The sequence below is a fragment of the Vigna radiata genome, chromosome 2 (assembly GCF_000741045.1).
Source record: "Vigna radiata var. radiata cultivar VC1973A chromosome 2, Vradiata_ver6, whole genome shotgun sequence".
NCBI classification, from domain to species: Eukaryota; Viridiplantae; Streptophyta; class Magnoliopsida; order Fabales; family Fabaceae; genus Vigna; species Vigna radiata.
Window position 1 is genome coordinate 15,259,662 of NC_028352.1, and position 17,521 is coordinate 15,277,182.

The 17,521-nt window shown below is 35.6% G+C and overlaps 2 protein-coding genes across 2 annotated transcripts; both read left to right on the forward strand.

Annotated features, from left to right (window-relative positions):
* Positions 1 to 1,922: 1,922 nt before the first annotated feature.
* On the forward strand, positions 1,923 to 2,270 carry LOC111240747 (uncharacterized mitochondrial protein AtMg00860-like). The gene has a single exon (XM_022776370.1). The coding sequence runs from the start codon at positions 1,923 to 1,925 to the stop codon at positions 2,268 to 2,270; it is 348 nt and encodes a 115-aa protein (XP_022632091.1).
* A 6,246-nt stretch (positions 2,271 to 8,516) lies between these two features.
* Positions 8,517 to 14,195, forward strand: LOC106754751 (50S ribosomal protein L1). The gene is made up of 10 exons (XM_014636817.2): positions 8,517 to 9,123; positions 10,889 to 10,966; positions 11,519 to 11,560; positions 11,628 to 11,730; positions 12,173 to 12,240; positions 12,331 to 12,375; positions 12,469 to 12,576; positions 12,669 to 12,756; positions 12,951 to 12,997; positions 13,897 to 14,195. Exons 1-10 carry the CDS (start codon positions 8,566 to 8,568, stop codon positions 13,972 to 13,974), a joined length of 1,215 nt encoding a protein of 404 aa, XP_014492303.1. The 5' UTR covers positions 8,517 to 8,565; the 3' UTR covers positions 13,975 to 14,195.
* Positions 14,196 to 17,521: the final 3,326 nt, after the last annotated feature.

The following is a 17,521-nucleotide window of genomic DNA, read 5'->3' on the forward strand; positions in this document are numbered from 1 at the left end:
ATATGATATAAAATATTCTAGAGCAAAAGAAATAAACAACCTAATTTTTTCTAGCAAGTAACGTAAGCTATGGGCATCTACCAAAATGAAATTGAGATTGCAATGCTCCTAAAAAGGAAGCTGCAGCCGTGACCTTCATTCTCCTAATTGAAAATATACTTGTTCCTCTTCACAAAACGCCGAACACCACTCTCATTTCATTTCTTGTTACTTTTAACAATTGAAAATCCCAAGCATGAAAGTTTAAATTGCTCCAGCCGAGAAACTCTCCATTCACGTTAATACCACTTGCTCCAAAGAAATTAAATGTGCTTCCAAAAAGTCTCCATCACCAAGGACAAATACCTACCTACTCACCTTGCTAAAGAATGACTAGTTCTCTTTCTTCAAGCCAAAGACGTGTCTCCCATCTTAACCAAACGTTGCAGCCCCTTCATCATACCAATTGAACATATGAATCTCCAAGCAAGTACTCTCTCCATTGATACCACCGTGGGCCCATGCTCTACCTAATCACCTACTTCTATCTAAGGCATCACTTCTTCATTCTTCACTCTTCAAATAAATAAAAGAAAGACATTGCTACAATTAATGGCTGCCAACGTCCCATCACCATATACTTCCACCTAATCTACTCTTTAATTTCATGAAAGCAAAGAAATACTACCACCTCATGCACGGGAATCAACACCGTGTCCTCTCCATATGAAAAGTAAATGGTTCAAAGGAATTAAGCACTGGACCCCACCCTTTCATTCAATGAATAACAAATTGGTTCCAGCACTTTTGTTAAAAGCAAGTGAATAAACTAAAAATTGGTGGGTGACCGTCCAACACCCTTCTAGAAGAAAAGAAAGCAAGTGTTTCTCCATTCTATCAATGAGACCAGCGTGCATTCCTAGATCATTCTTAAAAACTCCTTCAAAAGTAAAGATGCTTCAATCACGGAGACAATTACGACACACTCAAATTCATTCTTTTTTTTTCATTCAATAAGCTATAAAAGAAAAACATCACATTACCGTACACCATCATTCATTCAATGCAAGATAAAATGAAATGTAGCTTATCACCTCACGGCTAAACAACAATTTGATTGTTTATAAAATGAAGAAAACTGCAGCCAAGTAGATAACCCTTGCACAAAAATAGAAAATGGAAAAATTCTTCCTTCACTCAAGCTATGAAAACCCGTGACAAGCATGTATATTCTCCCAGCAAACGTTCCAGACCGTGAGCCTCATTGTCTCCCCTTCATCCATAGTCAACTTGCCAAGACATTGTTCATAGAAAAATAATCACGTTGCAGCAGCAGCTTCCAAGAATAAAAATATGAGAGTGATGGCTGAAGGGAATGTTCCCTCTCTAGGGTTGTGTGTCTTAAATTGGGTGGGGTCCACCCTAAAACCCTAGGGTGACAAGTGTCTCACAAAGTTGGGCTTCTACAAAATTGCCACTATGGCCCATGATGCAAAGAGTTTGTCTAAAAAGTTCTAACAATTAAAATTACAATACAATTAAAATTTAAAAAGTCTAAATGGAGAGTCTTGAATTTATTTGGTGTTCTCCAAATGTCCCAAATTGTGTTTCCAAAATTTTCCCTGAAAATAATAATGCAAATAATTAGCTCAGAAAATTCAAATTAATTAAAATTAGAATTTCCGGTCAAATTAAGCATAATTAGGAAAAACGGGAAAATACTAGACAATTAAGCACAATTCCCTGATTAAATCTAGCACAATAAACTAAGTGAAATCAATTAAATATTGACTCATCAAACGCCCCAGCTACATTTCAAAGGTGTATGCAGGCAATCTTCGTGATTTCATGGAAAAAAGCATAGAAGTCTTCATGGATGACTTTTCAGTGTTTGGAAATTCCTTTCAAAAGTGTTTTGTCAACCTGGATGTTGTTCTTAAAAGATGTGTTCAAACAAATTTGGTTTTGAATTGGGAGAAATGCCATTTTATGGTGACAGAAGGAATTGTTTTGGGACACAAGATTTCAGCCAGGGGATTGAAGTGGACAGAGCAAAAGTGGAGGTTATTGAAAAACTTCCACCACCTGCAAATGTAAAAGGAATTCAGGGTTTCTTAGGCCATGCTGGGTTTTACAGGAGATTTATTAAAGACTTTTCAAAGATTTCTAAGCCATTGAGTAATCTGCTTTTCAAGGACACACCATTTGTGATGAGTAAGGAATGCATACAAGCTTTTAATGTTCTGAAGAAAAGCTTGATTTCTGCCCTAGTAGTTGTAGCCCCACATTAGAGTAAAGATTTTGAGCTAATGTGTGATGCTAGTGACTATGCCATAGGTGTTGTGTTGGGTCAAAGAAGAGAAAAGGTATTTCATGCAATTTATTATGCTAGCAAGGTTTTGAATGAAGCTCAAATGAATTATGCCACTACGGAAAAAGAATTCTTGGCTATATAGTCTATGCGTTGGAGAAGTTTAGATCTTATCTTATTGGATCTAAAGTGATTGTTTATACGGATTATGCAGCTATAAAATACTTATTGACAAAGCCAGATTCAAAGCCAAGGTTAATAAGGTGGGTGTTGTTGTTACAAGAGTTTGATGTGGAGATTCGTGATAAAAAAGGAAGTGAAAATTTGATTGCTGATCACTTATCTCGATTAGTCAACAATGAAGTAACAAGAAAGGAGAAGGAAATCTGGGAGTCTTTTTCAGATGAAACTCTTCTATACATTCAGTAAAGGTCATGGTTTGCGGATATGGCAAATTTTAAAGCTGTAGTGTTGTCCCAGAGGAATTGAATTGGCAACAAAAGAAGTTTTTACATGATGCTAAGCAGTTCATATGGGATGATCCGTATTTATTCAAGATCGGAGCATTTAATCTTTTGAGAAGATGTGTGACAAAAGAAGAAGTAGAAGGGATTCTTTGGCATTGTCATAACGCTCCTTACGGAGGTCATTATAATGGGGAACGAACTGTAGCAAAAATTCTTTAGGCATGCTTTTATTGGCCTACTCTGTTTAAAGATGCTCATAATCATGCTAGGAATTGTGACAAATGCCAACAGACAAGAGCTATTTCAAGACGGTATGAGATGCCGTTACAAGGCATTTTAGAAGTTGAAGTTTTTGATAGCTGAGGAATTGATTTTGTCGAGCCTTTTCCACCATCTTTTAATAATGAGTATATATTGGTGGCGGTCGATTATGTGAGTAAATGGGTTGAAGCTCTAGCATGTCCTAAAAATGATGCCAACACTATGATCAAATTTCTAAAAAGGCAAATCTTTTCACGTTTTGGAACTCCTAGGGTTCTCATTAGTGATAGGGGCTCTCATTTTTGTAATGCTCAGCTTGCGAAGGTACTTAAACATTATGGGGTGAGACATAAAGTGGCAACACCCTATCATCCGCAAACGAATGGTCAAGCTGAAGTTTCTAACAGGGAGATTAAAAGAATTCTAGAAAAGACAGTTGCTTTTTCAAGGAGAGATTGGTCGCATAAACTAGATGATGCTCTTTGGGCATATAGGACGGCTATGAAGACTTCCATGGGGTTGTCACCTTTCTAGTTGGTGTATAGTAAAGCATGCCACTTACCAGTAGAGATGGAGCATAAAGCTTTGTGGGCGTTGAAATTTTTAAATTTTGATCCTCATGAGACCTAAAGCAAACAAAGAAGTCAACTGTTGGAGCTTGAAGAGATGTGGTTACATGCATATGACTCATCTAGGAGTTATAAGGAAAAGGTAAAATTTTATCATGATAGGAAGTTGATAAAGAGATCTTTCAACCCTGGGCAACGAGTGTTGTTATTTAATTCACGGTTGAAGCTTTTCCCTGGAAAGTTGAAATCTAAGTGGTCAGGACCTTTTGTAATAAAGCATGTATATCCTAATGGAGCAGTTGAATTGGTGAATCCAGTTGCTGGTGATTCGCAGAAAAGTTGGGTGGTGAATGGTCAAAGACTCAAACATTTCTTGGGAGGAGAAATGGAAGAATTTTCCACAGTGATGAATTTGGTGGATCCGTGAGGTTTGGGTCAGGCTCGTGACGTTAAACAAGCGCTTACTAGGAGGGAACCCAGGTTTATTTTTCTTTTCCTTTTGTAATTTGAATTTGTAGCGTAGGTTTGCTTCGGTTGAGTAGTGTAGGTTTGTGTGAACTTGTCTGAACATCTTATCTGATTATGGTTTGACTTGTTTTTATGCATGATGAGTATGCTTGATAATGTTTGATGTGGATGATGATTGAGATTGCTATATGCTTCTATACAAGTGAATTGTTCACAAGTTGTGTGAACAGGTGCATGATGAGTTATGGTTGTGGTTATGATGCTAAGCAGGATGTATGACTGAATGATTGAGTAAGCAAAGTTGAGTGAGGTTTTGAGCTTCAGAGTACTTGATATATTTGCTATCCAATTAAAAGCATGAATGATATTGCCTGAATCTGTATGATTGATTGAATTGCATGCTTATGTCATATGATCAACGCCATTTTTGAAAGCCCTTACTTAGCCAAATTTTCGCCCAAAGTAAAGAGAACCATGTGTTCTATCCTTTTTGAACCTTAGCTTGAGACACTTTGAAAACCTTGTTGATAAAAATCTTTACCTTGAGTTATGTTGAGAAATATTTGATGGTATTGATAAAGGTTCAAGTTTGGGGTTGTTGGGGAAATTGAAAGGAAAAAGAGAAAGCATTAAGTAAAATGTGTTGAATGATAAAATCATGAGAAGAATAGAAAATAAAAGAAAAGCATGAAAGATAAAGCTCAATGCAAAAGAAAAAGGGAAAAGTTGGGAATAAGTATATTGGTTGAAAGAGAGTTGTGCTTGAACTATGAATATTGAATAACTCTCTTAACTCAAGGATTTTATGAAAGTCAATTTTGTTGCATGTGACAAGAGGATAGTAGAGAGAAGAGTGACCTCCTTAAACACTTAATGATTGAGTGAAACACTTTGCTTTGAAATGATTGATGAATTTCATGATTACATCTGTGGTTAGTGGATTGGTCATTCATAAAAATAGCATCTATTGGAAAATATGTGATTATGTGAGCAATCTATGAACTTGAATGAATTGAAGCATGTTTGCATCTTGATTGGATTTCATTGAAGAGCTAAATTGAGTTATTATTTGTTGTGAAAAGATATGTTTTGAAAAGTGTTGAATCATTTTGATGATAGGTGGAAGGACAAGTTTTGTTTTGTTTGCTTGAGGACAAGCAAAGTTATAAGTTTGGGGTTATGATAACGGTCTAAAAACCGTTATTTTTATACATTAATTTGATATCAAAACACAACCTTTATGACTTAGAATTAGCTTTAAATCATGCATTTTGATTAAGTTAGTGAACAAGAGTGTCAAAAGTGGTTTTAGAGATATTATGCTTGGTTTTACATTGTTTTGACAGGATTTTACGAAAGATGAAAGATGAAGATGAAGAAGGAAGGACTTGGAACAGAAAAAGGACAAGAAAAGATGAAAAAGAGGTGTCACGACCACTGCCCAGCGTTAACTAACGCTAGGCGTCCAAGACGCAGACCGCTGAGCGATAGGAACTGTTGAGCGTCCAATGTTGCCACCGTTGAGCATTAGCTACTGCTGAGCATTAGAGATAAATAAGTTATGTAAATAAGAAGAGTAGATATATGAGAGTGGATAAGATGAAATTGTAAACCCCAACAACACCATTCATCCATAGTTTCTCAAAACCAATTGAATCAACTGCACTGCATGTTTATTTTTGTTCTTTGCATATAACCACCTATTTTATTCTCTTCTCAAGTCTTACACAATTAGGTTACATGAAAGTTAAGGCCTAAGAGTCCTTTGGGAAAACGATACTCGGACTTACCCGTTTATATTACTTGATAACGATCTGGTACACTTGCCATGGACTTAACAATATCAATTTTGTGTATCCATAAAGTAGACTTGCAAAGGGAACCTCATTACTATTAAAAACTTATAATAAAGAAATCATGCAATTAGTGAGACATATGACAACAAGATAGAAACGTATGAGTATGATAGGGTACCATATAATAATCACTACACCCATATTGTTTTTGGTTGCATGTAGTAGAATATGATAATAAGAACAAACATTATATAAACTACAATTATTTTTTCATTAATTCCAAGTGTTATTGTGAGGAAGAACTCATGCCATATGTAATTTGATACATGAGCATTCATGATGGCTCTTGTTGGAGCCACAAGAGGCATTATCTGCAGTTTTGAAGAAAATTAAGATAATGATTTTAAGGTCAATATAAGATGGTACAAAAAAGTCTACACCTTTGATAAAAATTCCTTAGATAATTTACAAAAATCACACTATATGAAATTGCTGATTCCTATGCACATAAGCATATACTAATATTGATATGTACACAATGAAATTGGGTAAAAATAACTGCTTAGAAAATGGAACTCAGATAAAAGTAACTGGAAAAGGGAAGAGAAAGAAGAAAATAAGATCAAATAGAAACATGATCGAATCTTTACCTCCAGGTAGTAACTGAATGCCAATTTAGCTAGAAATAGGAGAACCCAGAAAGAAGTGTACCTATAAATTAAGACAGTTACAGTTTAAGCAACAGATCTTACAAGTGAAAATGATCATAGATGAGGATTGAAGAAATTAAGTTCGTTCCCTTACTTCAACAATGAAAGTGGACCCTCCTGCATTCCTCTTCTAACAAAGAGCCGGGGCTGCAAATTGTTGAATTGAAAATTAAGAGAAAACAAAATAATAAATGCTGAATAAAATTAATTGAAACAATACTAAATGTGTGTCCTTTCTCATAAACCAGTGTCTCCCTAACATCTACAAGAAAAACTAGACAGCACAGGTAATATTTGTTTGAAGTATTTCTTAAGGAAGATAAAAAGGAATTGGTTTAAAAGATAGTACACATATCATTGCATATAAGCACAAATACACAAGCCAAATATGCCTCTGTTTACTTGAGACCACCATATCATGAGCTTCGATGGTGTCGTAATCGTGAAAACGAAAAGGAGATCACGAATATGAATGACGGCTCCGTCAAGGCGAGGAATAGGACACTGAGGCATCTTCTCCCAGTGGAGGTTGAGCGCATCCAAATAGGGGTAAACGACGGCGAGGAACCTTCCAAAAGTGCGCACCCTTTTTTCCCTCTCCGTTTTCTGTGCACTGGGAGTTCGTTTCAGCTTCTTCAATTCTTCAAGCACGACCTCTTGAACTTGGTCAATGTTGTTCAAAAGCTTCTTCTGCGGTGTAAAATCTAGTCGGCGAATAAGGACACAACTGGTGAAATCAAAGGCAAACCCTAGATTCGAAGGTTTGTTCAGAGGATATTCTAGGGTTCAAGGTAGGAAGTGATTTAATCGGTGAAACAGGTTGGAATGAAGATGAGGTTGGGTGTTTGAGGCGACATCGAGGCAGTGAAAAAGATGTAGGTTTTGGTGAAGAAGAGGCAGCGAACGCGAAATCTCAAGGTTCTAAGAAATCAAAAGAATGGCACCATGGAAAAGAGGCACAACCTTGGATAACAACTTCAATCTTGGGTGGCTTGCGGCAAAGAGGCACAATGGAAAAATGGTGGACACGAAGGTTATGGTTCGTCCAACACGAAAACGCCAATGCTCGAGAAGATGGTTAGGGTTCGCACAACATACAAAAGCCACAAAACAACACGACACCGAGAAGGCATAATACCAATGGTGGATAGGGACGTCCAAGACAACTTAATGTTGCACAATAAAGTGCTGGGTCGCACCATAAACAAAGAGTATAACAGAGGTGGGAGACCGACCAAGAGGAATGATGGAGATGAAGATAGGCCAATGCTTTAGGGTTCCACAGAAAGACGAGAGAGATGAGAGAGACAAATCGTGAATGAAAGAATAATAGGGAAAGCGTGAAAAGAAATTTTGTATTTTTTCCTTCCCATAATACCCTCCCTGATTAATTGAATATTGAATTTTTTTTTTCAAATTGAACCAATAAACAACTACCACGTGACATGGTAAAAAATGTGTCAAGAAATTAAAGAAGCGTTTTCTAATCCCATATCCATCAACAATGCTCTAACTTTGGTTCAGTTGAAGCTAGTTGCAAGGAACTTCTCAAAAGGGGTTTTTGGGGGAGATGATAGTCCCAAATTGTTTCAGCATCAACACTCACCCTGAAAAAGCACCTAATAACATGAGAAAGAAAAATAATTATATGATATAGATAAATCTTTTACATTTATTTATTTGATATTATCATTTCTTACTTTTTATTCTATTTTTGTGAAAAAAAAACATTTATACATTTTTGTCATATGTTAAAATATGTTATATTGCTGTTAATAAAATTATTATTAGTTAATAAATCTGTTTCTTTAGTCCTGTGACCCATCGGAAATCAAACGGTTTGATTATGGACCCGATACCATACCCATTTTCACGATTAACTCAGAAAAGGTCCGTATTAGAATTTCGGGTTTTTTCGGAACCCGAACCAACTTACACTGCTCTTTTCCCACCACGCTAACCCCATTTCCTAAAACCTCTCACTCCCTCACACACTCTTCAGCCATGGCGGCACTCAAGCTTCTCCTCTCCCAAGCTCGCCGCCATTCCCTCGCCAATCGCGCTTATTTATCACACTCTCCTTTCTCTCTCACCTCTCACCGATCTCTCTGCTCTTCCTCCGATTCTAACTCAAACCCTCCCGCCAGACCCTCCCAACCCATCGTCATCCAACCAGTTTCCTACCCTGTCAAGCCCAAATCCCCGCCGCTAGAACCCTCACCGGAATCCTCACCACCACCTGCCGAACCGCAATCCCTCCGCCCGCCGTCGGAGTCGCAGCGCGCATTGACGCGCGAGGACATCCGATACGTGAAAGACGCCCCGTCTTTTGGAGTGGTGTCGTACGCCCCGCGCGTGGCGCCTCTCCCCGATGACAAGGTGGCGGACGAGGGGGCGGAGATTGAAAGGAAAAAGATCGAGGCTGAGAATGAGCTGAGGATGAGAATGGCGAAGGCCAAAGAAGAGGAGCGGATGATGGTGCCGTTTCCGCTTCTGATTAAGCCCAAAAAGAACGAGAAGCCACCTCCGCTTGATTTGGCAGAAGCCATTCGCCAAGTTAAGGTGAAAACAAAAGCCGTTAGTTCAAATTATAAATAGTTTCGAGTGACTATAAGGAGTATTACTTTTGCTGTTAGAGTGGCCCTTGAAGCTATGAAATTGTACAAGTAGTCACTGAAGTATTGTTGAATATCCATTATTATTTTCTTAATGTTCAGATACTAGTTTGAGGAATTTGTGTAGTACTTAGGCACTGCGTAACATGATTTATGAATAACATGGCTGAACTTTGGTTCTTTAACTGAGCCAAATTGCATTATGTGATTTGAGTAGTTGACCTCACCTAGTGGAATAGGACTTTGTTGTATGTGGATTTTTTTTTTTGCTAATAATTTTTTCTAGCTTAATTTGCACACCTTATGTGTCCATTACATAGTACTTTTGTTGGAGCTTTGGGTAATGCCGTAGTTTGATTGTTGGTTATTAAGAACAAGTTGCTGTATTAGAAATTACATGTGAAACAAGGAGTGTTGTATCCTCCAATGAGAGATTGATGCACAAAATTTTTATAAAAATTGCTGGGATATTTGAGGGTGGCATAGTAACCTCTACGGAATTTCTAAGCTGTTGCCTTTTGTGAAAGAGCTTGTAAGTTGTTTCTTTTTCAGAATTTTATGGTAAATGCCTTTGTCGAGGCCGTTAAAGTGACATATACACTAGTCCTGGTTGGTCATTTTTGCTGTCCGTAAGTGTGGCAGATTATCATAATCTACGCTTAGATTATACAATTTAGGAGACTGAAACTGCAATTTTCAGGTTTGCAATCAGGTATGTGGGTTTTCCTGGAGAAAAAACAAACGTGTACTTATTGCAATGAATTTATAAAATCTACTGCTGCAAATATTTAATACATAGATAAAAAACTGTGTTGTTTGGCACTTTTTTCCTTGTTAGGAAGACCAATTTGGAAAGTATAAAATTGTTACAAGTTATAACAACTGTATTTTTTTGTTTGATACTGTATGTGTGCTCATAGCTGTGATATGTTTGCAACATTGCATGCAATACGAAGGTGTGTGTTATAGAAGAATTCTGTATACCACCATCCCCCTGCCGAGTTTTTAATGTCAGATATCCATTATTTTGTGAGTTATTACAAACTCTATTGGAACGTACCCTCTCACCAATCTGTGCCATTTTCTTAATAATAAATGGTACTAAACAATGTTGTCAAACTCTCTATTTAACTGGTAACTTTTACAAGTTTATTGTTTTAGGTAGAGAAAATGAGTTAATTTTATAATTTCGTGTAAGCTCTCAAGTTAAGAAGTGAGTTGGTGAGTTTGAAATCAGATGTAATTATTGCCCCCCATGGAGCCCATAGTTGATTGGAAGAAATGAACTTTGCGAAATGTTTTCACCGTAAGCACTTGTGTTTTTGAAATTTGTATGCTTTGATAATTTATATATTTTACTCTTATTTAATAATAATGTACTGTGAAATGTATATATTTTTGTTTGGTTTGTTGCTTTACTTTATTGTGGAGTTTGTTGTTTTCAAGTATCATGTCATCTGTAAATGTCCTGAATATTTCTTTTGCCTCTCGAGTTTACTAGTTGAGTCTATGAAATATTTAGCAAATTTATGCTAATTCTTGAGTTTGATAATCTTGATGCTAAACTAATGAATTGTTAGTATAGCTAAATTGCCTACATCCATCCTTCTGGGTCATTGCTTGGATTAGCTCATCCTTAGTGATGATCTTCACAATTTATCTTGAATATTCCATCAGTTGCTATCATTTAATATAATTTACATATTGTTCAGGCCAATGCCAAGGCAAAGTTTGATGAAACTGTTGAAGCACATGTAAGATTGGGTGTTGATTCGAAGCGAACAGAACTGGTATGCATCGTTTCCTCCCTTTTCCTCATATTGAATGTGTTGGTTTGCTTGAGTGATTCTTTCAACAACATAAATTTTGAATTTGACATGTAAACATGAGGTTCCATAGGTTTGTCATGTTCAACAAATTGCATCGTTAATATTCTAAAATACATCCACAATAGATTAAGGATATGAAAGGAAGTTAGCAATTGATACATTTGAAGGGAGTCCATGTTTCTTATAATTAGGACAAAAGTGTACACATTTGTTTCTAGTATCAAGGACCGAATGAAGTACTCTCTTAAAAAACATAGCCTTTTCATGTTCCCTAAGCTTCGAGTCCTGTGAAATTATTATTGTTATTATATGCTGAGTGAATTATCTTGGAAAATCTCTTCAAAGACTATCAAACATAGCCTTTACAATTTTTTTTAAATATTGTTATTTGTAAAACTCTTTTTTGTGCTTATACATCCCAAATCACTGTTATTTTCCCCATTTCTGGATAAAACTATATATGCTGTTCCATCAATCCTTTGCTTTAGAAGATAATGATTTCAACTCTGGCAGGCAGTTCGTGGTACTGTGATTCTGCCTCATGGTGCTCCCAAGGTAACTTATGAATGTTAAGCAATTGATATAATGGTAGGTTTGTCGTCTAATTATCCATACCTTCCAGGCCGTCAGTGTGGCTGTTTTTGCAGAAGGGGCTGAGGCAGAGGAAGCTAAAGCTGCAGGAGCTGATATAGTTGGTGGTAAAGAGCTTATTGAGGAGATTGCTAGTAATGAACTGATCTCTTTCTACAAGTAATTTTGTACATCATTTTGATAGATTTTTCCCATACTCTATTTGTGGAAAGCAAATGTGCAGATGCATATTGTCCCTTGCCTTGATGGTTCCCTTCTTGTTTTTCTTGTTTAGCTGTATCACCATCTGTATGTGCATACACACTTCTAGTATATGCTTGTTTATCTGCAATTATTTTTCTCCTTTGATCTATCTGTGCACACACCTAAACCTAATGTTTTAATTTAGGCAAACTTGTAACATTAATGTTGTTTGTCATGTGCTTAACAGACACTTTAACTGTAACTCAACTGTGCATGAAATGGAATATCCTATGTCCTTGGGACCTTAGCAACTATAAATTTTCCTTTTCATTGCAAGAATATGAAATTTCTAAACTCTATCCACATCTAATAATAGCTTATACTCACTTATAGGTGGTAAAAATAAGCTCAAAGTTGACAAATGCTTCTCGTCTCCTGGAATGGCACCTCATCTTGGAAAGGTTTTTTCTTCAATTTAAATGGTCTTATACTTGTAAAAATCATCTGAATTAATAGTTTTTTTTCTTCTAAAGCTTTTATGAACCATGCAGATAGCACAATACCTTAGAAAGCGCAGACTGATGCCAGATAAGAAGGTTAGTTTATCGAGATCTTTTGGCATTCTTTTAAGTCTAGGAATATGTGGGTTGTATGTAACTCTTGTTCGGTTGTTTTTATATGATCTACAGCTAGGTACTCTCACCAGTGATATTGCAGGGCAGTTGAAAGAGTTAAGACAGGGTCGTGTGGAGTTTAAAATGGAAAGTAAATCAATTTTGCATGTGGGACTTGGAAAGGTACTGTGGTGTTCTTCCAACTCCTTATAGACTTGGTTACGTGCAATAGGTGTGTTGTGTAAGGTGCTTTATGCTTCCAATAATATCCACAGGTAAGCTACAAAGAAGACGCTCTACGGGAGAATATTAGTGCATTTATGAACGCTGTATTACTTGCGAAGCCTGCTGGCTTAAAGAAGAGTAAGTAGCACATACGTCCTTATGCTTCCCTTCTCTGTATTTTGGAAAAATAAGAAGTCAGATCACAACTGATAACCTATCTCCCCTTCCCAATTACAACAAATTCCATAGCACTTTAAGTTGGTATACACATGATCACAAATTTTATATTCTAAGGTTACTTCCATTATCTTATAATTCTCTTTGTTACACAGCTTCCAAATATGCTGGGTATGTGCTGTCTGTCCATATATGCAGCACGGTAAGTTCCTATATCTCATTTTTGTTTCAGTTTTTTGTGTAAGATTGAAAGCTACCATTTCCTTATTGCATTTCACATTAATGGTACTCAAGGAAACATTGGGTGTGTCCTCCCCTGTTTCCTTCTGAAAATAGAAAGTAAACTAATATTGGCAATTTTTTTAGTGTTCAGTATGCAAACCGTCTCCACCTAGTGGGGAAGGGCTTGTCTGTTATTGTTTTATGCAAAATATAACATCAGGGATTTTGATTTGCTTGCTGTTTCTCACAAGTCCCCTGTCTCATCTCATCTCATTGTCGACTCCAATGTATTTAGGATGCATTTAGTTGCTCTGATTTAGCCTCTGATAGACAATCAGTAAAACCGTGGTATAGGATTAAGGGGGACATAGTAGTGAAAATTTCCATGTTATTATTTGTTGTAAGGTTGCCTTGAGGAAGTTCAATTGATTTACAGCAGCAATGCAATCAGATTACCTTTGAAGTTAAAATTGGGTGAAAAATTGAACTGGAGACCTGAGAATTAATGATGGAAATGTTAAAAGGGGAGTGGGGTGAAAGATAAGAGGGAGTTCCTTATCTCTGATATCAAACTTTTGCGCAATTAGATCTCATAATTTTCTTAATGCAAAAAGGTATATTCCCCTAACATACACATTCGTGAAATTTCATGATTGCACTGGTTATGTGGGGAGATAGAAGTGACCATTAGTGATTAAGGTATGAGATTCAACTTGTGCTGTGAAGAATGAGCAATGAAAAGTGAAACAAGAGAGGGAGTTATGTAAAACGGGATCAATGAAGATGTAAATTTGCTAGTGTCATCCGTTGCACAGTGATTATGCATTTGGTCTCATTCTTGGGGAGTTTAAATTGTTTTGTGCTATCCTATGGATGCAGATGGGCCCAGGATTTCCTGTATCAATACAATCATTATCCAAAGCTGCAGATAACTACAAGAAAACGCATGTGGTATGAATCACGTGGATATGTCAAATGTAGGCATTCAACATGAATCCAACTTTAGATGAACATATATCGTAGTGTTTTTGTTCATTACCTTTGATTTTGTAAGCTGTTTAGTGATGTACGTGACAATAAGCGAAAATTTTGACATTGTACGAGCTTGTTGAATTTTCTGGTTATGTATCATTTTCCTCATTGCATCACCGAAAATCATAGCGTACCAAATTAATTCATTTAAAGCATTACCACCTAACCCTTTGATTTAATGGTTTGTTTGTTTCTCTTTAAACTAAATTTACTGATCATATGCAAATTGATTTTTTATGACAATAGACTTTTTGTGGTTGATGTGTTAAAAGAGTACTGTGGTTTTATTTTGCAGTGGTTAATGCAATTGGTTTTTTAAATGCTTGTTTAGTGTTGAAGTATATGTCTTTATTTTATTATTAATACTTATGTTAGGGTTTGTTAGGGGCTTCCCACCTTTTTTATCTTACAGAACTACTGTCTCTATAAATACAGTAGTAAAGTGTATCAGTTTCACAATCAAAATATAAAGACTTTTCATTTTCTCTCAACTTCAAGTTTTAGTTTTTAACAAAACATACCAAACATCAAGGCCATGCCTCGTGCAGCAATTAGGGTTCCCAAAATTCAGTTGTTGTATTCCTCAAGGCAAGGGAAGGTCACTTTGTTCCATTTCGGCATATGATTTCACATTGACATTAAGAATATTTCCCTACAATTTTTTGTCAGCGCATATTTTTCTGAGTTTCATTATGATAGTCAACGTGACTATTACATTACAGTGGAAGTGACTTTTATATCTTCCAACCTCGAAGCATAGGGATGATCATTTAATTGGATTGTTTGGTTTATACGCAAATATATATTTCATTAAAATGTCTGATGAGAATCTTAAATGTTTAACCCAATTTCTAATCTAAGTCATTGAGAATCCACGCATGTTTCAAATTTCAACCGTTACTTCATCGCATTAGGCAGCTGCCAAATTCATATTTATTTCCTAAGAAAAATACATATGCTAACTTTTGTTATTTGGGTGACTCTTAAAATGGAAAAATTATTCTTCGAAAGCTGAGTTTAATTTTCAAGAATTGACCACCGGGTTCGTGATGAAAATAAAAAGGAGATTCATCTGCAGAAAATAATTGAATGAATACTTCTTGTGGGATCAATGTGCATTAGTAAGCTCTTTGATCCTTTAACCAAAGGCTAAATTATCGAAAAGATAATAAACCTAAACCAGATATAGAGTTGGTTATTGAATACTTGTATTTTATGTGAACTTAAATTTTATTTTTAATGAACTATTGAGATTAATTAAGTTCTAAGTGAAATGTAATCTCTTTTGTGGAAATAATTGTAATAGTTAATTTTAAATGTGCTCCAGAATAATAATATTTATATTTTCTCTCATTTATCATCTATTCCCATTATAATTTTTACAATTTAATAATAGGTAGTTTTTATTTATTTTGTAAATGATTTTTATTTATTTAGTAGATTACATTTTTTATTTAATTAAAAAAAGTAGTTAAATTTAAAAAAAAACAATTAAATTTAAAATATTACTTAAAATTAAATAAAATGGTAACTTGAAGATTAAAAGTGAAACAAAAGTCGGAGGAGAATTAGTTGGACCACAACTTGGAACCAGTTCTCACTTAATCCCAAGTAAGATGAGTGATCAATTTATCCAATAAAAAGCATAAACTAATTCACAAACATATAATTAAAGGCATACTTTGATAAATAAAACAATACTAATAGAAGAGAATTCTAAAGGCTTACATCTTTACTTCAACACTTTAGGAGATTTAACTCCTCATAATGGATGGAAAGAATTCAATACAAGAAAGAGTCATCCTCTCCTAAACCTCTAATAATATTTTTGAAAGTACAAAGGAAAGTGTTTAAGAAACTCTATAAAGAGCCTCTCTCGAAGATTTGTCCAGAAGTATATTAAAATAGAGGTTAACTTTGATTTTATAAACTTGTCAGGGCGTTGCTTCAACGATGAAAGTGTGGCTCCTATTGTAGAGGTTTCCTTCAAGGTGGTTTCCTTTGTGGCTTAGGCATAATGCTTTTGGTGTTGTAGTCTCTAAGATAACTTCTTTGAGAAGGAGTCTTCGTGGTTTAGCTTCAGGTTCAACGCTTAAAGTTTCCCTCCAAGGTGGGTTTGCTTGTGCGGCTCAAGCCTCAAGATTGCCACTCAACCGCACCAAAGTCAATTTTGCCTAAATATCCTTGAATTTTCATCATTTCCTCTATTTTTCTCCTTTGTGTAACGCCCCAAAATTTAGGGTGTCACGAGTTGTCGCATTAACCAATAATTTCAAAATTTTCTCATAGTGCAGAAACGTATTTTTCAAAAACCTCAATATTTAAACGTGCATAATTAATTCAAAACAAAGGCTTTCTCCAATTACATTATTAAAAAATAATTAAAATAACTAAGAAAATACAATAACTGCAAATGTCTCAAAAGTCTAAACGCAACAACTTAAAAAGAAATAAAAAATCTTTCCCATCATTTGTCGAACCTATCATGATTTTAGAACATCTATAACATCATTTGCTCATGTATAATTCATTATACAATCATCGCCGATAATTTTATTTCCAAACACACAAACACAAACAAGTATGTGGTAAACTACCGATAAAAAAACCATAACCATAGAAGATATGATTAACAAATAACAATACATAACATCAAGAAGCAACCCCATCTTATTCATTAATCAACATATTGATTTAGTGATTTCATCGTTAATCCAAATCAACAATGATCTCTGATCCTTGATTTCATCACGACCATCACACAAATAAACCAATAGTCTATCCATTCATCAATACCCATGTTAACCACTCCACAATCATATTAACCATGACAATCACCTAACCTTATCAAAAGCATAATCACGATCATAAGTACCATCACCATGAATATTGTTAAGTCCCTGGCAAGTGTACCAGATCGTTATCAAGTAATATAAACGGGTAAGTCCGAGTATCGTTTTCCCAAAGGACTCTTAGGCCTTAACTTTCATGTAACCTAATAGCATAAGACTTGAGAAAAGAGAATTAATTTGGTGGTTATATGCAAAGAACAAAAATAAACATGCAATGCAAATGATTTAGTTGGTTTTGAGAAACTATGGNTGAATGGTGTTGTTGGGGTTTACAATTTCATCTTATCCACTCTCATATATCTACTCTTCTTATTTAATTCACTTATTTATCTAATTGTCATGCATACTTTCTTCATTACCCTTAACCCAATCCCTTGGTGAAAAGAGCCTATTACTAATTACCGGCTTGCTATCCCTAACCTCCCCTAGTAACCATTAATGCAATGCAATCTGAAGCAAATACAATTGACCGTCCTACCCCTATCCCTAGGCGATATTGGCATAATCAAGGAATTTCCCACCAGTTCATGACATTACCGTACGTCCCCATATCGGTAAAGACAAACATCTTTTACTGAATGAGTTAAACAATAAAAGCATTGAGCACAGATGAGAACCCA

Bases quoted from the DNA above. Each gene is read 5' to 3' on its own strand.
- LOC111240747 (XM_022776370.1), top strand. From the start codon at position 1,923: ATGTGTTCAAACAAATTTGGTTTTGAATTGGGAGAAATGCCATTTTAT.
- LOC106754751 (XM_014636817.2), top strand. From the start codon at position 8,566: ATGGCGGCACTCAAGCTTCTCCTCTCCCAAGCTCGCCGCCATTCCCTC. The intron at 11,731-12,172 runs GTAATGAACTGA...ACTCACTTATAG, and splicing joins GCTTATTGAGGAGATTGCTA to GTGGTAAAAATAAGCTCAAA. The intron at 12,241-12,330 runs GTTTTTTCTTCA...TGAACCATGCAG, and splicing joins TGGCACCTCATCTTGGAAAG to ATAGCACAATACCTTAGAAA.